The sequence below is a fragment of the Colletotrichum phormii genome (assembly GCF_030913505.1).
Source record: "Colletotrichum phormii strain CBS 102054 chromosome Unknown BDP81scaffold_3, whole genome shotgun sequence".
NCBI classification, from domain to species: Eukaryota; Fungi; Ascomycota; class Sordariomycetes; order Glomerellales; family Glomerellaceae; genus Colletotrichum; species Colletotrichum phormii.
The window spans coordinates 449,981-466,113 of record NW_026851445.1 but is presented as its reverse complement, the minus strand read 5'-3'; the positions used below and the strand labels follow the sequence as shown (position 1 = coordinate 466,113).

Below are 16,133 nucleotides of genomic sequence, written 5' to 3'. Positions count from 1 at the left end.
CACAGCTTACAACATGTCACTCACCTAATATTTCTTCTCAAAGAAATGAAGTCCTGGGAAACTGTCCATCGTATGGTAGGTAACAAGAGCGTCCAAACCATTGGCCCCGCCAAACCCTAATGTCTCCCACAAAAACTCAAACACTGAGTTCTCCGGCGGCATCACCAAAACACCACCACAGCCAAGAAAAAATCACGATAGCTTCACAGGGAGCTGTAAAAGCAAAAAAGACTGACCCCCACCCGATTTGAACGGATAACCTTTCGATCTGGAGTCGAACGCGCTACCGTTGCGCCAGAGGGCCATGATGTGTTGTTCCGGATCTCAAGCTGGAGAGGCGGAGTTGACGGAGCAGCCGGGAAACGGGTCTATGAATGGAAGCGGGGTGGCGGCTGCAGAGAAAACGCAGTCTCTGGAAATGAAAGTGGGTCTCGCTCAGTACTTTGTAAAGGGCAAGTGTGCTGCTTTCATGCAGGACAAGACACAATAAATGTAGACACTCTCGGGTGAGACGCTGCAGAACGATTGGCGAGTCAAGGCTTCCTGCATGATTCAAGTATAAAATGCAGTTGAGTTGAAAGGACTTCTAGTTTCCTTGAGACTATCAGTTAGCTCCCGAGTTACAGAGAGCAACTTCGAACGTATTATGGCTGAGCCATATCAACACACAGCAAGCGGAGACAGCACTGGCGCCTCTGGGCTGGGACCTGACTTCTCATCTTGACCTGGACCAGAGATATTCAGTTGTCAGAGAGCCTGCTCAGAGCTTCTCAATGCGATTAAGCGAGCCCGACTTGGAAGTTCACAAACAATCAAGCGGGCTAGCTGACTTGGCCGAAGGTAGTGTCAGTCCCCCATCTGGCTGTTGAAGCTGCAGCCAAAATTTAGTCTCAGCCATTGCCGCTTTCGGCACGAAGTGTCTTCAATAGAAGTACTTTTCCCCTCCTTCTGCTCGAAAGCCTTGTTCGAAGAGGGAGCAACAGATATTGGAAAAAGATTGTTTAGATACTCTAGTATAGATGGGCAGCCTCGTTGCTATACTGATTACGTCCAATAGCATTGGATCGAAGCATCACTATAACCTTCCTAAAACCCTAGAACATACCCCATGCATCAACGAGTTCAACAAAAAGCCACGGATGCAGACGGAGATTGAGAGACCCCATCTTCCCACTAGCGTTCCCAGAGCCCCGGATCTTGTCTGAGCAGACTAAGACAGAGGTGCTTGCGGGAAGCGTGTGTGCATTCTCCGAGCCATGAATTGGCAAGCGACACCGAGCCGGATGCGGCTGACGTGGACAACCTCGTTAGACTGACATTTTTAAAAATCAGCCCTGAGAGAATAGCCTCGTGTTTCAACAGAAACAAGCTTTAGTCCGTCAAGCCCGCCTGCATCTCCAACCCAATAGGTGTTGTGCTAGTGAGCCACCCGTCGTGTAGCATAGGTACTTGAAGACGCCTTGCCGTGGTTGTCTTATCCCAATGCACCACCCCGGCTTCGTCGACGAGGGGCAACTAGGCGGTCCCCTCAAATGGAACAACTTTGTCTCGTAGAGACAACTACCTATCTCACTTCTAGCTTACTACTAGTGCTGGGGAGTTGGTAGATAAAGATAGCTTTGCCTACCAAATCACGATAGAGCTCGAGCAGCTTTCGGCTCCTTATGTCTAATTCTTGTTTCTTACGACACCATGGCTACGAGAAACCCACATTATCTCGGGGGAGTCTTCCTGTTGGCCGGTTTCGCCGCTGCCCAGGGACAGGGAGACGTCGACCCCTTCGCGCCCGTCTACGCAAGCTGTCCCTCAGGATTAACAGTGCGACCCGCTTCTGAGGTAACTTGAGGCCATCTCCATGAGATTCAGCCACGGCTGTTGACTTCATATCATAGGGGCTTTCACGACCGGAAGCATCTTGGAGAGTAAGCCGCTGTGAAAAGGTCATCCCTGCGCTCAGCTCTTACCTCACACTTGCAAATATCTCGGGGTTCGATGTCCAGGGCTACATCCAACGGCTCAATACCTCCAATTACCCCGTCGTCGGTCTGTCCGTCTCCGGAGGCGGCACGCAGTCCGGTGTTGGAGGTCTCGGCATATGGCAGGCTTTCGATGCTCGCAACCCGGCTGCTGTTGCCGCTCGTACGGGGGGTCTCACGCAGGTTCTGTCATACATCACCGGTCTGAGTGGCGGAGGTGCCTTGACCGTGAGCACACTGTAAGTCCTTCCGATTCTATTCTATCTCACTTTCTCTCTCTCCATTCTATGTAACATGCTCACAATTCGCGCAGAGCCGCCAACGATTTCATCACTATAAGTGCCCTGAGAAAACAGATCAACTTCATTGTGGATTATACCCTGGGTCCCGACGGCAACATCACCTCTTATTTGACAGACATCTTTGAGAATGTCGGTGCAAAAGCAGAGACGGGACTCCCTGTCTCCGTCGCAGATGCCTTTGGTCAGTTCTGGGCAACGTACCTCCCAGAGAACCGCACATATGGCAACTACTCTGATCTCGCCCAATCCGGAACCGTCTTCTCTTCAGGCGAAGCCCCGATGCCCATTATTGCTCTGTCCGAAGTCATCCCTGGACAGTCGCCCACAATCGGCGGCATCATGTGGCCCGGAAGAAACAACACCAACGGGTTCAATCTGACCTCCTACGAGGTGACCCCCTTCGAGTTTGGAAGCTGGCGAGGTGGAAGAATCCAGGCCTTCATGCCGACAATGTACCTCGGAACCTCCATGTCCAACGGCACGGCCCAGAACAGCAGCGAGTGCGTTCAGGGGTTCGACAAATTTACCTTCATTCAGGGGTCTACAGCCGACGCCTTCGACGCCTGGTTCATTGACGATTGGTACGATACCCCAATCTTTGCCAAGCGGGCGCTCAAAATGGGCCCGCCAAACACCACAGTCATCGTGCCTCCCCCTCAATTCGAGGATGACGGACGCGTGATCCTCGTCAACCAGACCGCCGAGTCCTTCAACCAGACATTCAACGAGTCTCTGTGGGCCACCTATCCGAATCCCTTTGAGAACTATAACCCCGCCATGCAGAACATCGACGAACTCCTCCTCGTTGACGGCAGCCTCGGCGGGGAGACGAACCCCATCCGGCCTCTCATCATCCCCGAGCGCCAGGTCGACTTCGTCATCGTCTACGAGGCCTCCTCAGATGCGCAGTATAACTGGGTCAACGGCACAAACCTCGTCAACACGGCGCAGTCGGCGGCCCAGGGCAACATCCCCTTCCCGAAGATCCCCGACGTCGCGACGCTGGTGACCCAGAACCTGACCAAGCAGCCCACCTTTTTCGGCTGCGACGCCGCGACGTCGCCGCCCACGCCGCTGGTGCTCTACCTACCCAACTCGCCGTGGTCCGGCTACAGCAACTTCTCCTTCTTCAAGTCCTCCTTCACGGACAACGAGTTCGACCTCACCGTCGACAACGCCTTTAACCTCGCGACCTACGGCAACGGCACCGTTGATGCAGCGTGGCCCGCTTGCCTCGCCTGCGCGACGATCCGCGGAAGTCTGATCAGGGCCGGTATCGACCTGCCGGATCAGTGTCAGGAGTGCTTCCGCCGCCATTGTTGGAACGGAGAGGTTGCCACCCGTACTATCACGGCGGACGATCTCGATCCCAAGCTGAGACTCAACTCGAGTCTGTCGTTTGCGGAGTGGAATCAGACGTATTGGAGTAGTCAGACGAATACTGGTGGGGCTAGCGGTGGAGGAAGTGGTGGGAGCAGTGGCAGCGGCGCCGGAGGTAATGGCGGCAGTGGTACCGGTGGCGGAGGAACCTCTTCCACGCCCTCGGCCTCGGCATCGGCCACGGCGAGCCCGTCCGGTGCATCGAGTTCAGCCGAACTTGCACGAGTGGCGGCTGCTGTGACTGTGGCTTCTCTTGTTGCTCTGATAGCATTGCTATGAGCTCAATTATGGGGTATCATCTCTCTGTGTACAATGCAAGTACCAAGTTCTTTCAAGAACTAAAAAATACATTATGCCTGTGTGGCATCAGCAACTCGGGGGCAAACGCCCCATACTCGGGATTCGCCTGCTCAATCCCAAGAACATCTGCAAAAATGTCTCTTGCCTGTGCGCAAAGTAGAGGCATGTTGCTCAGTAGACCCTGGGCAAGATACATCCAATCCGTGACTCCAGAGAGCTTAAAACGCAGAGTCTACAAGTACGCAAGTCAGTTACGCCGTACCGTCAAACACAAAAAAAAAAGTGCGTCCAATTCGAACTTACCTCGAGTTGTTCCTTGACGTCATTGTCTTCCTCCAAGGGCGCCGACAACCTCATGGCTCTCTGCGTGTGGACGACGTATTTGGCAATCTTGTAGATCTTTGAACAGCCGTCCAGCACGCTGTGTAAATCGCAGCCTTCCTCCTTCACCCCCGCTAGGAACTGGATGAACTGGCCCATGACCCTCACATTGAGAAGGGCATCTGACCCGGTCGGCTCTTCGAGTGCAGACCACAAGAGGATTAAGCTGGCCATGATGGGATAGCCGAGGAGAACCCTGTCAAAGGTGTCAATAACCTGCTTCGAAGCAACGACGCTAGAGACTTACCATAAGTTCACATATGGTTGAGGCGGCATCACGCGTAGAAGATCAATAATAGCCCGCGCCGCTGCAGTACACTTGGCGTGCGACTGCTCTATGTTGGGGAATGCGTCCCTATTCACCCACTCGTTGTACAGCGGGGACGACGGCTGAATGCTCGTCGCATTCTTGAGCCGTGCCAGGTTGATGTGCGTCTTGATCAGGGTGCTAAAGTAGATGAAATGCAAGAGGGCGGTCGGCATGTCGAGCTCTCTCGTCGTCGAGAGAGTGGCTGGATCCGGTCTCGATTCCTGTGGGAGCGAGGTCTTCCACTCTTCCAGCTCACATGTGGACAGTATCAGCATCATGTGATGATCTGTGCCTGACTGGAGCTGGATATTGTGTGCAGAGAACTTTTCGTGGAGTTTGACTTGGGTTCTAGATAGTTGTGCCATGCTCCTGAGGAAGCACGGTATCTGTGACGTGCCATCGAAAATGGTCGCATTCTCGGCTGGAAGCTCAACTGTCACATCGCCGTGAGCAAAGGGATGGGATAGTCCAAATCTGGCCATCATGTCGGTGTTTAGTATGTGCGTGGCCCAGCATACTCGCTTTCGTCGCGCTGACTCTTTGGCATCGAGGTTGACATAGGTTTCTCTCCTGTGTAGCCCAATTATTTGGGCAGTTCGGGCCGCAGCAGAAGCCAGCTGTGCTGTCGTGCGGGTATCGGCCGTGCCCAAAGAGAACGTGGCTAAAGCCAGTATCGCCTCGCACGCCAACACATTGTTCCCCTGAAGAATGAGCTCTGGGAAAATGGAGTAGGCGTTCTTGTAGTATCCCCAGCTCAAGCCGCCAAAGTGCTCAAAGGAATCATTCGCGGTCCTCCACCGCATGGCAGCCCCGAACAGGGCGTTCGCTATGCAACGCCTAGCTGAAGTATCACAGTCGTTTTGATCGGAATGAACTCCGTACTGCTTATCGGTAAGCTCTAGGAATGTATCCCGGGTCATGGCGGGACAGAAGAGCTGCACTTCTTCCATGACGGTGATTTCCAGGTCTAGAATGTAGTCTTGAGGCGGGAAGCGCGCAAATGTGCTTCTGCTGAACGGTCTCGGGTCAATGTTTGCCTCGATTTGACTCCGGGCGTTACGGAGGCCTTCTAGTACGGAAGACCGCCCGAACAGATCTTTGGGGAGGAAGGGAAGAGCATAGGGTGGTATCCTCTCACGCCGGCTGGGCCCAGGATCAGCGGGGTTGCGCTGTTGTTGTTCTGCAGCATAGCTCTGAAGTCTTTGCGCCAGACTTTTCGGTATTTTGATACGACGTTCTGTAGGGGGAACCGTCTGAGAAGACAGAGTATCGACAAGCCCTGCGAATTCTGGATCATCAAGGGATGACTGATTGCCTAGGCCGTTGAGTTCAGCCTCGTTGCTCTGCCGCTTCCCTTCTGATTCGACCCCGGCTTTGTTCCTGAGTGACAAGTCAGCAATTGTCCCTGAATTAAACATCCGCACTGGGCACTGACTTCCGCCCCGGGCCTCTCTTCCTGCGCTCAGTGTAGACGCAGGGTACGCCCGACATAGTGCAGAGCCCACAGGCTGGCTCTCCTCCATCGCATCGTCTTTTGCGTGATTTACAATAGGCACATGCCTGTGGACGGTGATTAGATTAGTTCATGATGGCTCTGACTGGATGGCTGGCAAGCGGAGTTGCTTACACTATAAATCCGCTTCTTGCTGGCTTCCTCCGCATTGCTCTCGCCGGTACGGGTGGCATCAGCGACACCGGCCATGTTTGCCAGGTGGTCTCTTCGCCCCTCGGAAGTATTTTGGACAGAGAAGAGGGCTATGGTTTGAATCCGCTAGAAAGTTGGGCAAACAGTGTGCTTGATGCGGGAGTTGTCGTGGGTAGTCGGGGGGATCTATAAGTGGGCGGATATTAATAAGCTTCCGCCCTTTGTGTAAACGGAAGAGACGGCGGATCCAATTGCGGATGTTTCTGGGATGGTTTGTATCCCCCGCTACAGTCGTTCTCGACTAGCTTACCCCAGCTTTCCGCAAATCAGCGTTCAGAGCGGCCCGAGACTATCGTCAATTTGGAGACATAATTATATCCGCCGGGTGGACTGAACAAAGGTGCTTCCTCCACAATTGCGCCATCTCATCCCTCCTCGATTCTGTACTTTCGACATCCAAAGTCCCGAAAGATTGCCAAATTAGTTGAAACAAGCATCGAAACCCGATTGTGAATAATTATGACGGAGTCGTCTCGTTATGCCGTCGGACTTTCAGTCCCAACCGATAGTATGTCATTGTATGTATAAGGGGACATGAGAGTCGCGGCAACATCGAACGATCAATATGCAAGAAATAACAAACGACAACAATCATCTCAACACCTAATATTCGAAAGCATCACTAGATTCTCACCACTAAACTACGAAGATGAGCTCTTTCAAGAACGTTGCTCTCCTTGGCGTAAGCTCAAACTTCGGTCTCAGAAGCTAGAGGTACTAATAAATCTACAGAAAGGGCTCTTGGGAACCGCAATCACCACTGAACTTGCCAGCGCTGGATTCAATGTCACGGTGTTCGGCCGCGCCCAGTCTGCCTCAGAAGACCTCCCTGCCGGTGTGCACTACAAGGCAATTGACTACTCCTCAGTCGACACCATCGCCACGGCCATCAAGGGGCAGGATGTCATCGTCTCAACCGTCAGCAAGGGCGGCCTCCTCATCCAGAAAACCATCATCGACGCCGCCATCAAGGCCGGCGTCAAGCGCTACATCCCTTCCGACTGGGGCTCTTTCACGACCGACCCCAAGGCGGCGGCTGAGCTCACCGTCATGATGAAGCCCTTGACCGACACGCAGAACTACCTCAAGGAGAAGGTCGGTGAGATCGAGTACACAATCTTCTCCGTCGGTGGCTTCACCGATCTTGTCGTCAAGTTCCCCATCGCCTTTGACTACGCGAACAAGACGGCCGCCATCACGAACGGGGGCCACGCCCGCTTCGCAAGCACTAGTCTCGCTGGTATCGGCAAGGCTGTTGCAGGCGCCCTGAAGAACCCGGAGGCGACCAAGAACCGCAACCTGAAGCTTCAAGAGTTTGAAGTCTCCCAGTCGCAGTTGCTTACGCTTGCCAAGAAGTACTCACCGCCCGGCACTGAGTGGAAGGAGACCGAACTTGATGGGGAGGTTGAGCTGGAAAAGAACCTGAAGGCCGCTCAGGAGGACCCGACCAACGAGTTCAAGATGTTTAGTCTAATCAAGGCTGCCCTCCTTAGCGGCAGATACAAGTCTGCTTACGACAAGCTCGATAACGAGCTTGTGGGCCTCCCGCTTCTGCCCGAGAAGGATCTGGAGGCTAGGTTCGCGGCCGTTTACAGTTCCTAGACCGTTATGCCACTCTACATGGTCGAATATGTATGGTGAGGCTTCCCTCCAACTAGGCTTTGAAACGTAGAGGATGAACTGCATGTTCATGCTTTCACATAGTAGAGAATAGACTTCGTTCAGGCAGTTGTGGCGTCGTTGCGTGTGCCGAGAGGAATGGACCACGAGCCAAATGTGACAACCGTTTCCGTGCCAAGACGCATTTCTTTCGGTACAAAGCAGAAAGAAAATATTGGTGCGTTGGATTCCTATGTAAAACCTCACGCTATCCTGCAAAAAGTATCGAATGAGCGATAATGTCAAGCGAACGTGCATTAGGGGGCGTTGAAATTTAGGGACTGTAATCGCCTCAATAACACGAACATTATGACTTGAATAGGATTATACTTTAACGCCTCAAAACCATCACACCTAGTCCGTAAGTCTAGTAGTCATCTTGGGCCTATCAAAGTCATGAAGAAGCAAATATATCATGTGAATCGCGCCACAATCAATTGTGTAACATTGCTAGATATTCTAGTCAGCTACGACTTTCCGATTCTAAGTCCATTTGCCTAGTGCATCTCAACACTTCAGCGCCCCGTGGCTAAACTCACTATAAACACGACTTAATGCAACCCTAGAAAGGAGATAACTCTGAGAGCTAACATTACTACGGACCTTATGGAACACAAGTCACCACAGTGATAGCCCATGCAGAACGGCATCCACTACATGACAAAAGAAAGATACATGTAGAATACAAACACCAGAGTATCTACATGTCACAGATGCGCCCGCATGCACCCCAGGGTCAACATGATCTAGACCACCATTCCAACATTGAGATGCAAATCGGATGCTGCAGTGACAATCAAAAGCCTGCTCCATCCAAAATGTGCAAAACTCCATAGTAGTCTAGATGATAAGGATGAAATAGACCAGGTCTTGACATCTGATATCACTCGCTTCCGTTTCTTTGCATGAGCGCTCATTTCACATTTCAGGATTGCTTCCCAAACCCGCGCCATTAAATCTTGGCAACACATCCCCCCGGGGAAGCCACAAATATTATGCAGTGTTCGCAACTTCCCGCAGGGTGGTGCTCTCTCCAGTGTCCACAAGCGCGCGAATCTTGGCAAGGGAAGGCAACCCCTTTCGATCCTGCAGCCAGCCCGGGACGTCCGGCAGACCAGGTCAGCCGGTTGCCGCTGAGCATCATAGCATGAGAGACAAGGCACCTAGGAGAGGGCCTTGTAGGAGGGGGGATCGTAGTGGGGACGTAGGGATGTTGTGAGGACACTGGGCAGTCAAAACGGCTTTCGGTAGGGGATCAGTGTTGGCGTGACGGTACCTTGGAGGATCACGTTGGCTGGAATGGTCTGTGAATCAATCCACTGGCTGCCGCTGGACAAGGGCCCTCGTCAGCCATGGGCTAGCCGAACGACATGGCCGTTGGAAGGCCAGATGAGGTCATTCCGGGGGAAAGGGGGGGGGGGGGGGGGGGGGGGGGTGAGTTATCCGTAGCACCATATCTAAACCATCTTGTTACTGCAGTGCTGAAGCTGCCAGTGTTTAACTCCAAGACATCAGGCCATCATCTCGAGTCAGCGAGCGTTTCATGATCTTTGTCTTGTCTCTTATACGACGAGCTGTTGATGAGAGTTTTCGTATAAGCCAGTATAGCGTTGTTGGACTATCTGGAGGTGTGAATACGATCAATTCCCATAACCCATTTGCCACACAAACTGGCTGACAACCATCGCATGGGTCCCAACACATCCCGTGTCAGTTGTCAATTTATCGGCCGATCGGACAAGAGAAAGAGGCAGGCGAGGAGCCCTTCCAGCCACTGTGACAAAGAAGCTGGCCTCGATGGAATTTGCACAGGGCGGAGCGTTTGACCCGCCCGAGGATATTTGGGATCATATGGGCGGGCAGCCAAATCTCTGATCGTAGGCAGCTATATCTCAGGGTCCTCGTGGGGATTAATCTAAGCATACTATCAGAGAAAGTACGAAGGACTGATGCTTGCTTGCTCCTTGTTGAACTTGATACTATGGAAGCGACTTCGCAAGCATATCCCGCGGGAATTGCTCCCCCCCTTTTCCCAGCTCCAAGCCCTCAACTGCCTAAATTCTCCAAGAAGAAGCCGATAATTATCCCGTTGATCATCAAACGAAGCTGTCGTGTGCCAGTCTCTCATTGAAATAAAGAACATAACAGCCCAATCACGCTTGCAGCATCCCCCAGTGCTAATGCCAAGGGAATCCCGCCTAGCCGTTTGAGCATCGAGCTCACAGAGGCGTCCCCTTTTCGGACCGGTCCGCTGACCGATGTTGCTGTCATCGGCGTCATCGACTTTTCGGCTCCCGTACGTGCTCCCACTCTATGCGCAAAGATTGCCAAAACTTGGTAGAGATAATCACCAAACACCCCCCTTGGCCGTTGACCGTTGATGAATCCAGACCTGCACAGCATGGCAAAGGTTATCGTCGGCAGTGCGCCGTTGGCTCCCGGTAAGTATTCTCACGCACCGGCACGCGAGCATATACGTGTATTCCGTCATACGAAATACTGTGATAAAGTACTTTCCCCGGGCAAGGCCTCCTCCTCCCCGTCGAGTTTGCCCCTCTTCGCTTCACCATCTTTCCTTGTCCCCCATCTCGCTGACGTCGCCGAGCCGCCGAGCCGCCGAGGCAAATGGGGTTTCTTAAAATACCATCTAAACATGTCCATGCCTGCCGGGGCGCAATGCAAGAGGGCCATGACCATGCATGGCAGCATCACATCTCCCACACCACGGGCAATCGAACGCCCGTTCTTACTTTTCTCATTCATTATTTTTTCCCTGATACCCAAACGAGGGAGAGGGGAGGGGGGCAAGATGGGGGTTGCGGCCCGGCATCAAACGTCAAGAAAGGGCCTAGAACAATTTCAGAAGCAAGTTTGACAGCCCCCGCTAACGGGCGTTTGGTGGCGCCCTTTTTCTTTCTTGCAGCTCGTGGGCGATCCCCCATGCGAGCAAAGTTACAAAAAGCAAGGCGTGGATGCGTGGCAGCAAGCTCCCTGGAGCTAAGCTAGAAGACGGGCCCCCTTTTAGCGTTCCCGCGGGAAATTTCACAGCCGTTTGAAAAGACATGAGTCATGTCAATTTGTTGCCATTCTGGTTAATCTCTTCACTAGTCAGGAGGCAGAAAGTTAGGGATTATGATACTAATAATGAAATAAATGAGAGGGAGAAAGGGACGCGAACCTATCAAATGTCGGTGGAGTTTTGGGCAGCGAGAACGAGGTTCAGTTTAATCCGCGTAATTCAAAATTTTTTTTAACATGGTATCCAGCTTTGGGCAGCGACACTCCAACCACGCCGGCGTGCCCAGACTAAGCCTTGAGAAGCTTAGCCAATGAGTGACGCCCCGGTTGCCATTCTCGGAAGAGCCCCGTAGTTATCCCGTGCTTCGGGCCCGGTGGATCTCGGGTCCGCCAGACGGTAAGCGACGCGGGTGTCATGGTGCGGAACAAGCGGGGGACCCACCCGGGGGGGCTCAAATGGTTGATTTCATCGACGTCGCTCTTTGCCCCTTCCGAGTCAGAATCCCGCCCAACCTGCATCATCGGCCTTGCAGCTTGCAGGAGCATCGCGCCCATTGCGAATATGTTCTCTCCCCTGCACTTTCTTCCTGGCACCTGGCATCACATCCCTAATTGAGATGGAGCGGGCAGAATCCCGCTGTGTTTCTGCCTAATCACACTCTGCTCCCGCCTATTCGGGATACCTTTCCTCATTTCTTGAGGTCCCCTGTATCATCAACATGTCTGTCGCGGCTCGTCTTTGAGATGGATGTCCTATCTTATCAAATGTTCCACTTTGGCACGCGATCTTGCGAGTCCGAGTATGGCTACCTCTACGACCTGAGGTAGAAAAAAAGGGTTAATGAATTGAGCTCTCACCGGAGTACCTGGCCCCCCTCCGCGGTCGGGGACCCTCTCGGCGTGGGGAACCTTCGGCTTCAGCCCCGATCTGGCTCCGTCAACACCTGGTCTCCGTCCCCGCTATCTTTGCTATCGTGCTTATCTCACCCAAACGTTTTCGGAACGTCCGACGTTACCCCGGCGACATCGATATTCGTAAGCAACCACTTCGAAACGAAACATTGCGCAAACCTGTCTCTGAAAGAGAAAAAAAAAACAAGTGACCGAAAAGAGGAAGAATGCCCAGCCCAAATCAGATATCGCGTATTTTACCGAAATTTCTCCCCGGGCAGAATAAGCTCCTTTTTTTTTCTTTACTTTTTCTGCTTACCATTCGCGACCCCAGGCAAGTTAACCTTTTGTCAGGCTGCTACGATATCGGCGGTTGCGGCTTCCTACTCTACGAATACGTGGGTGCATCCTTCCATCAGCCCCCCTTTCCTGCGTCCCATGTGCTGCTTTTCTCCCTTGGAAAGAATCATCCTTGCTCCGTTGCACGTAGCTAGACCTGAATAATCAGATTACCTTTTCCCCTTCCTCTTACCCCAAAAAAGCTCCGACTGACGTGCGCTCTGCTCAAACTCTCAACCAACTCCAAATCAACTTCACCCCTCCACAACGTCACACCGACTTAACCCGTGCATATCGAAAGAGAGAGGGGGAATCATCACCTTGAGCCGCCGCAATTGAATCCATCCATCACCACCACACTCATACATCGTAGCGTCACACCGTCATCTATACGCAAAATGAAGATCAAAGCTCTCAACGTCTACCCCATCAAGGCTCTCCGCCCAATCCACCTCACCTCGGCAACCCTCACCCCGCAAGGCATCCTCCACGACAGGACCTACATGCTGTTCAAAGTAAACCCGGACTCGACCCTCCGGAAGATGCAACTCTCCACCTTTCCCCAGTGCGCTCTCTTCTCCCAGGACATCGTCGGCTCTCCCGACGAAGACGGCGGCGAAGAGATCCTAGTAAAGTACAACATCCCAACCCCGCCCCTCATCGACCACCATCTCCTCCAGGATACGACCCTTTCGGTGCCCCTCGTCCCGGACACGTCGTCTCTGGAGCCCATCTCGGTCGACCTTCACGGAAGTCCCGCCGAGGCACTCCGTATGGGGGAGCCATACGACGCCTTCTTCTCCGCCTGCTTCGGCTTCTCCACAATCCTGGTCCACATTGGCTCCGGCCGCCGCCGTGTCCTCGGCACCCTCGCCCCCGGGGCGCCTGCCAAACAGCAACAACAGCAATCCTCCTCTCTGTTCTCTTCAATCACATCCTATCTCCCATCCATCTCGTCTCTCTCCAAGTCCGAAACTGAAGAACAAGCCTGGCTTACCTTCACCGACTGCGCCCCTTACCTCATCACCTCAGACTCCTCCCTATCTTACCCATCCCTGACACCCTTTCAAACCCCGGATGCTCCGTCCCCCATCATGCCCAAAATGCGCCCCAACATTGTCGTAGAAGACTCCTCCGAGGCCCCCTTCGCTGAGGACTATTGGGCGGAACTCTCCCTCCCCGCCTCCTCCGACGCCAAGCTCCTCCTCACGGCCAACTGCGGCCGCTGCACATCCCTCAACGTCGACTACGCACTCGGCCGCGCAGCTCCCGGACCCGAGGGCAAGCTCCTCAACACCCTCATGAAGGACCGCCGCGTCGATTCGGGTCACAAATACGCACCCGTCTTTGGCCGGTACGCATTCCTCAAAGTTCCTTCCGTGGAAGACGGTTCCCTAGCCGGGGAGGGAACGGTTCAGGTCCGCGTGGGCGACCATGTCGTCGTCACCCGACGCAACGCCGAGCGGACAGTCTTTGATTGGGACATACCGGCTCCCGCCGCGAAGAAGACCGTTGCTGTTGCATAAAGGGTCCATATCTCGCAGACCAGATTTCCTGATGTTGGTGGTTGCAGCCCACTTCCCATCCTCCTCCTCCTCCTCCTCTCCCCACTTGGGCAGCCATCTTTCCGTTTTCCACTTTTCCTGCCTCTAGACTAGAACAGGCAACTTTCTTCACAAGAAGAGCCATAACACATGTCTTATCCCACGATTCCCACATGTCCCAAAAAGGGGAAGAGAAGGAAAAGCAAAAAAAAAACCGCGGAAAAAAACAGGTAGCATTCTAGATGGAGTCTTGGTGGCATGTTGTCGTTGGCTGGCACCGTTGGCTGGCACCACGGCCCCAGAAAAAAAAGGAAATCGAGCACACGAGAGGGGAGGAGTATCACATGTGAAGTTCTCGCTAGATACGGCATCATACCAGGTGGACGGGCGGGGGGAGGGGAGGTGGGAAGCAGAAGCATAAGCAGAAGCATAAGCAGAAGAAAAAAGAGCAGTAGAATGCCGTGTAACCAACCTATCTGACCCCTCCGTGCCCCTCTCGCGCATGAAATCGCACACCTTTTCCGCATAGCCCAACTTTTTTTTCTCGAACCCCCCGATCAACCCATCTGCATCGTGAAAAAAAAAGCCATCCGTGTCATCATCTCCTGATTTCCACGAAAATGATAACGCAACTAGAAAACGCCGCGGCATCGTGAACCTCAGGGAATCAAGATAAGAAGCCTCACCGCCATTGACACATGTAACATTGCAACTTCATGTATGATGTGAGCCATCCTTGAACCGTCACTGTAAGTAAGTACCTCTGTCTTTCCCTCTTGAGTTGCCCGTTACGTTGCCCATCGCCAATGACACCATCCCGCCCCAAAGTTTCATATGCTCGTTGCCCTTTGTGTAACCCGAGAAAGATGCGCCCATCGGCGTTAAATAAAGCGGGGAACACATAAATTTATACCCACCAGGGTCGTTGTTGCTCGGTTCTGATACCCCAGATTGCCCAGAGTATCCGTACTTTGATTAATAAACCAAAAAGGAGATGAATGGGCGCGGGAACCAACCCAGCGGAAGAACATTAAAAATAATCACTGAAACAAAAACATCGAGAGATTCGGCGAGGCTTCCCGCGATCACGCAACCGCCGCCCGCTGCGATCTCCCCAAAAAAGCAAAAGCAAACTTGCCCATCCCACGCCTTGCCGGCCGAACTACCTAGGCGTGCACAACGGGGAGCAGCCCCCCCTCCGCGCGTAACTAGACCCCCTTGTTCCCCGGTACCCGTTTGAATGTGTACCGCGGGCGCGATGAAGGCTTAACGGTCGAGAAAGTAATCTCGAAAGGGCAGAAAGAGAGGAGGGGCACGGGGGACCTAGAGGCTACCTAGGGGAGGGAGGAAGAAGAAGAAGGAAGACGGGGATAATTCCCCTGATCTTCACAGCGATTGTGATGTGCAGTATCTATCCGTCCCCCGTTGAAACCATCTTTTGAGTCGATCATTCATGTCAACTTGGTACTTCTCTGCTCGCTCTGCTTACCCTTGGGTATCTATCTGCCTTACACGTTCCCAGCTAATGGGGCTCAAAGTTTTTCCCATCACGATCTCATCATTCTTTTCCTTCTTCACATATTGGTAAGAAAGGCTGGGGCGGAGTGAATTGGGAAATAACAAGTAGGCTTGAGGGAAAAAGGTATAGTACTAACAATAAGGTAGTCTTCACCGAGATGGTAGACAAAACATCCAGCCATGAAAACCATTCCCACACCCCAAGAGCCTCATCCACATTTTTTGTGTACCGTCATACGTCGTCACAAGCGCCAACTGTGATGTTTCTTGACCAATAATCATCATCAGCAGCCCACCCCCAATCACCGATTTTCCTCCATCAGATTCCCGCCCAATCCCATCCACACCCGTCGTCGAATTCGTCGGTGTAAATCACCACACAAAAGTATCCGTACCAACTACGACTCTTCCTTCATCAACGCGCTTCGGGCCCTGCGTGTTGTACGTTTCCCATGGACAACATTTGAACCGTTCTACCTACTAGGTAAGTTACACCAAAAAAGAATCCCGCCGCCGCCTCGCGTAAAATTTCGCCCGCTCATCCAAGAGATAGGGTAAAAAGAGGACCGCCCAAGTGAATCGATTGACCTCGGAGAAATATGTATGCAAGCAGCCGGCCGGCCCTGCTGTCAGATGTAGTCGTACAAGTTGCCAAATGCCATGCCATGCCATGTGTGTGTGTATCACCGTATGTATGTGGTATGTATGTATGCCAACACCATGCCGAGGTCGCGCCATGCTCTACCCGAGAACACTCGTCTTGTACAACCACAAACCCCGGATCTACATTTTGTGCAACATGAACACAAA

General features: G+C 52.9%; 4 protein-coding genes and 1 non-coding gene across 5 annotated transcripts; 3 read left to right on the top strand and 2 right to left on the bottom strand.

Annotated features, from left to right (window-relative positions):
- Positions 1-232: 232 nt before the first annotated feature.
- BDP81DRAFT_t72 lies at positions 233-304 on the bottom strand. The gene has a single exon. It is a non-coding gene; the product is annotated as a tRNA-Trp (tRNA).
- A 1,297-nt stretch (positions 305-1,601) lies between these two features.
- Positions 1,602-4,190, top strand: BDP81DRAFT_124672 (lysophosphoplipase A). Its single transcript, XM_060581650.1, has 3 exons — positions 1,602-1,836; positions 1,893-2,215; positions 2,290-4,190. The coding sequence occupies exons 1-3, from the start codon at positions 1,693-1,695 to the stop codon at positions 3,935-3,937; spliced, it is 2,115 nt and encodes a 704-aa protein (XP_060449532.1). The 5' UTR covers positions 1,602-1,692; the 3' UTR covers positions 3,938-4,190.
- On the bottom strand, positions 3,964-6,525 carry BDP81DRAFT_124669 (uncharacterized protein). The gene is made up of 5 exons (XM_060581649.1): positions 6,277-6,525; positions 6,085-6,209; positions 4,587-6,029; positions 4,262-4,535; positions 3,964-4,190 (listed from the first exon to the last, which is right to left on the bottom strand). The coding sequence occupies exons 1-5, from the start codon at positions 6,349-6,351 to the stop codon at positions 3,990-3,992; spliced, it is 2,118 nt and encodes a 705-aa protein (XP_060449531.1). The 5' UTR covers positions 6,352-6,525; the 3' UTR covers positions 3,964-3,989.
- Positions 6,526-6,737: 212 nt separating this feature from the next.
- BDP81DRAFT_366528 (uncharacterized protein) lies at positions 6,738-8,135 on the top strand. Its single transcript, XM_060586523.1, has 2 exons — positions 6,738-7,036; positions 7,087-8,135. Exons 1-2 carry the CDS (start codon positions 7,004-7,006, stop codon positions 7,954-7,956), a joined length of 903 nt encoding a protein of 300 aa, XP_060449530.1. The 5' UTR covers positions 6,738-7,003; the 3' UTR covers positions 7,957-8,135.
- Positions 8,136-12,659: 4,524 nt separating this feature from the next.
- BDP81DRAFT_310334 (uncharacterized protein) lies at positions 12,660-13,787 on the top strand (the record flags this gene model as incomplete). The annotated part of the gene is made up of 1 exon (XM_060583630.1): positions 12,660-13,787. The coding sequence occupies one exon, from the start codon at positions 12,660-12,662 to the stop codon at positions 13,785-13,787; it is 1,128 nt and encodes a 375-aa protein (XP_060449529.1).
- Positions 13,788-16,133: the final 2,346 nt, after the last annotated feature.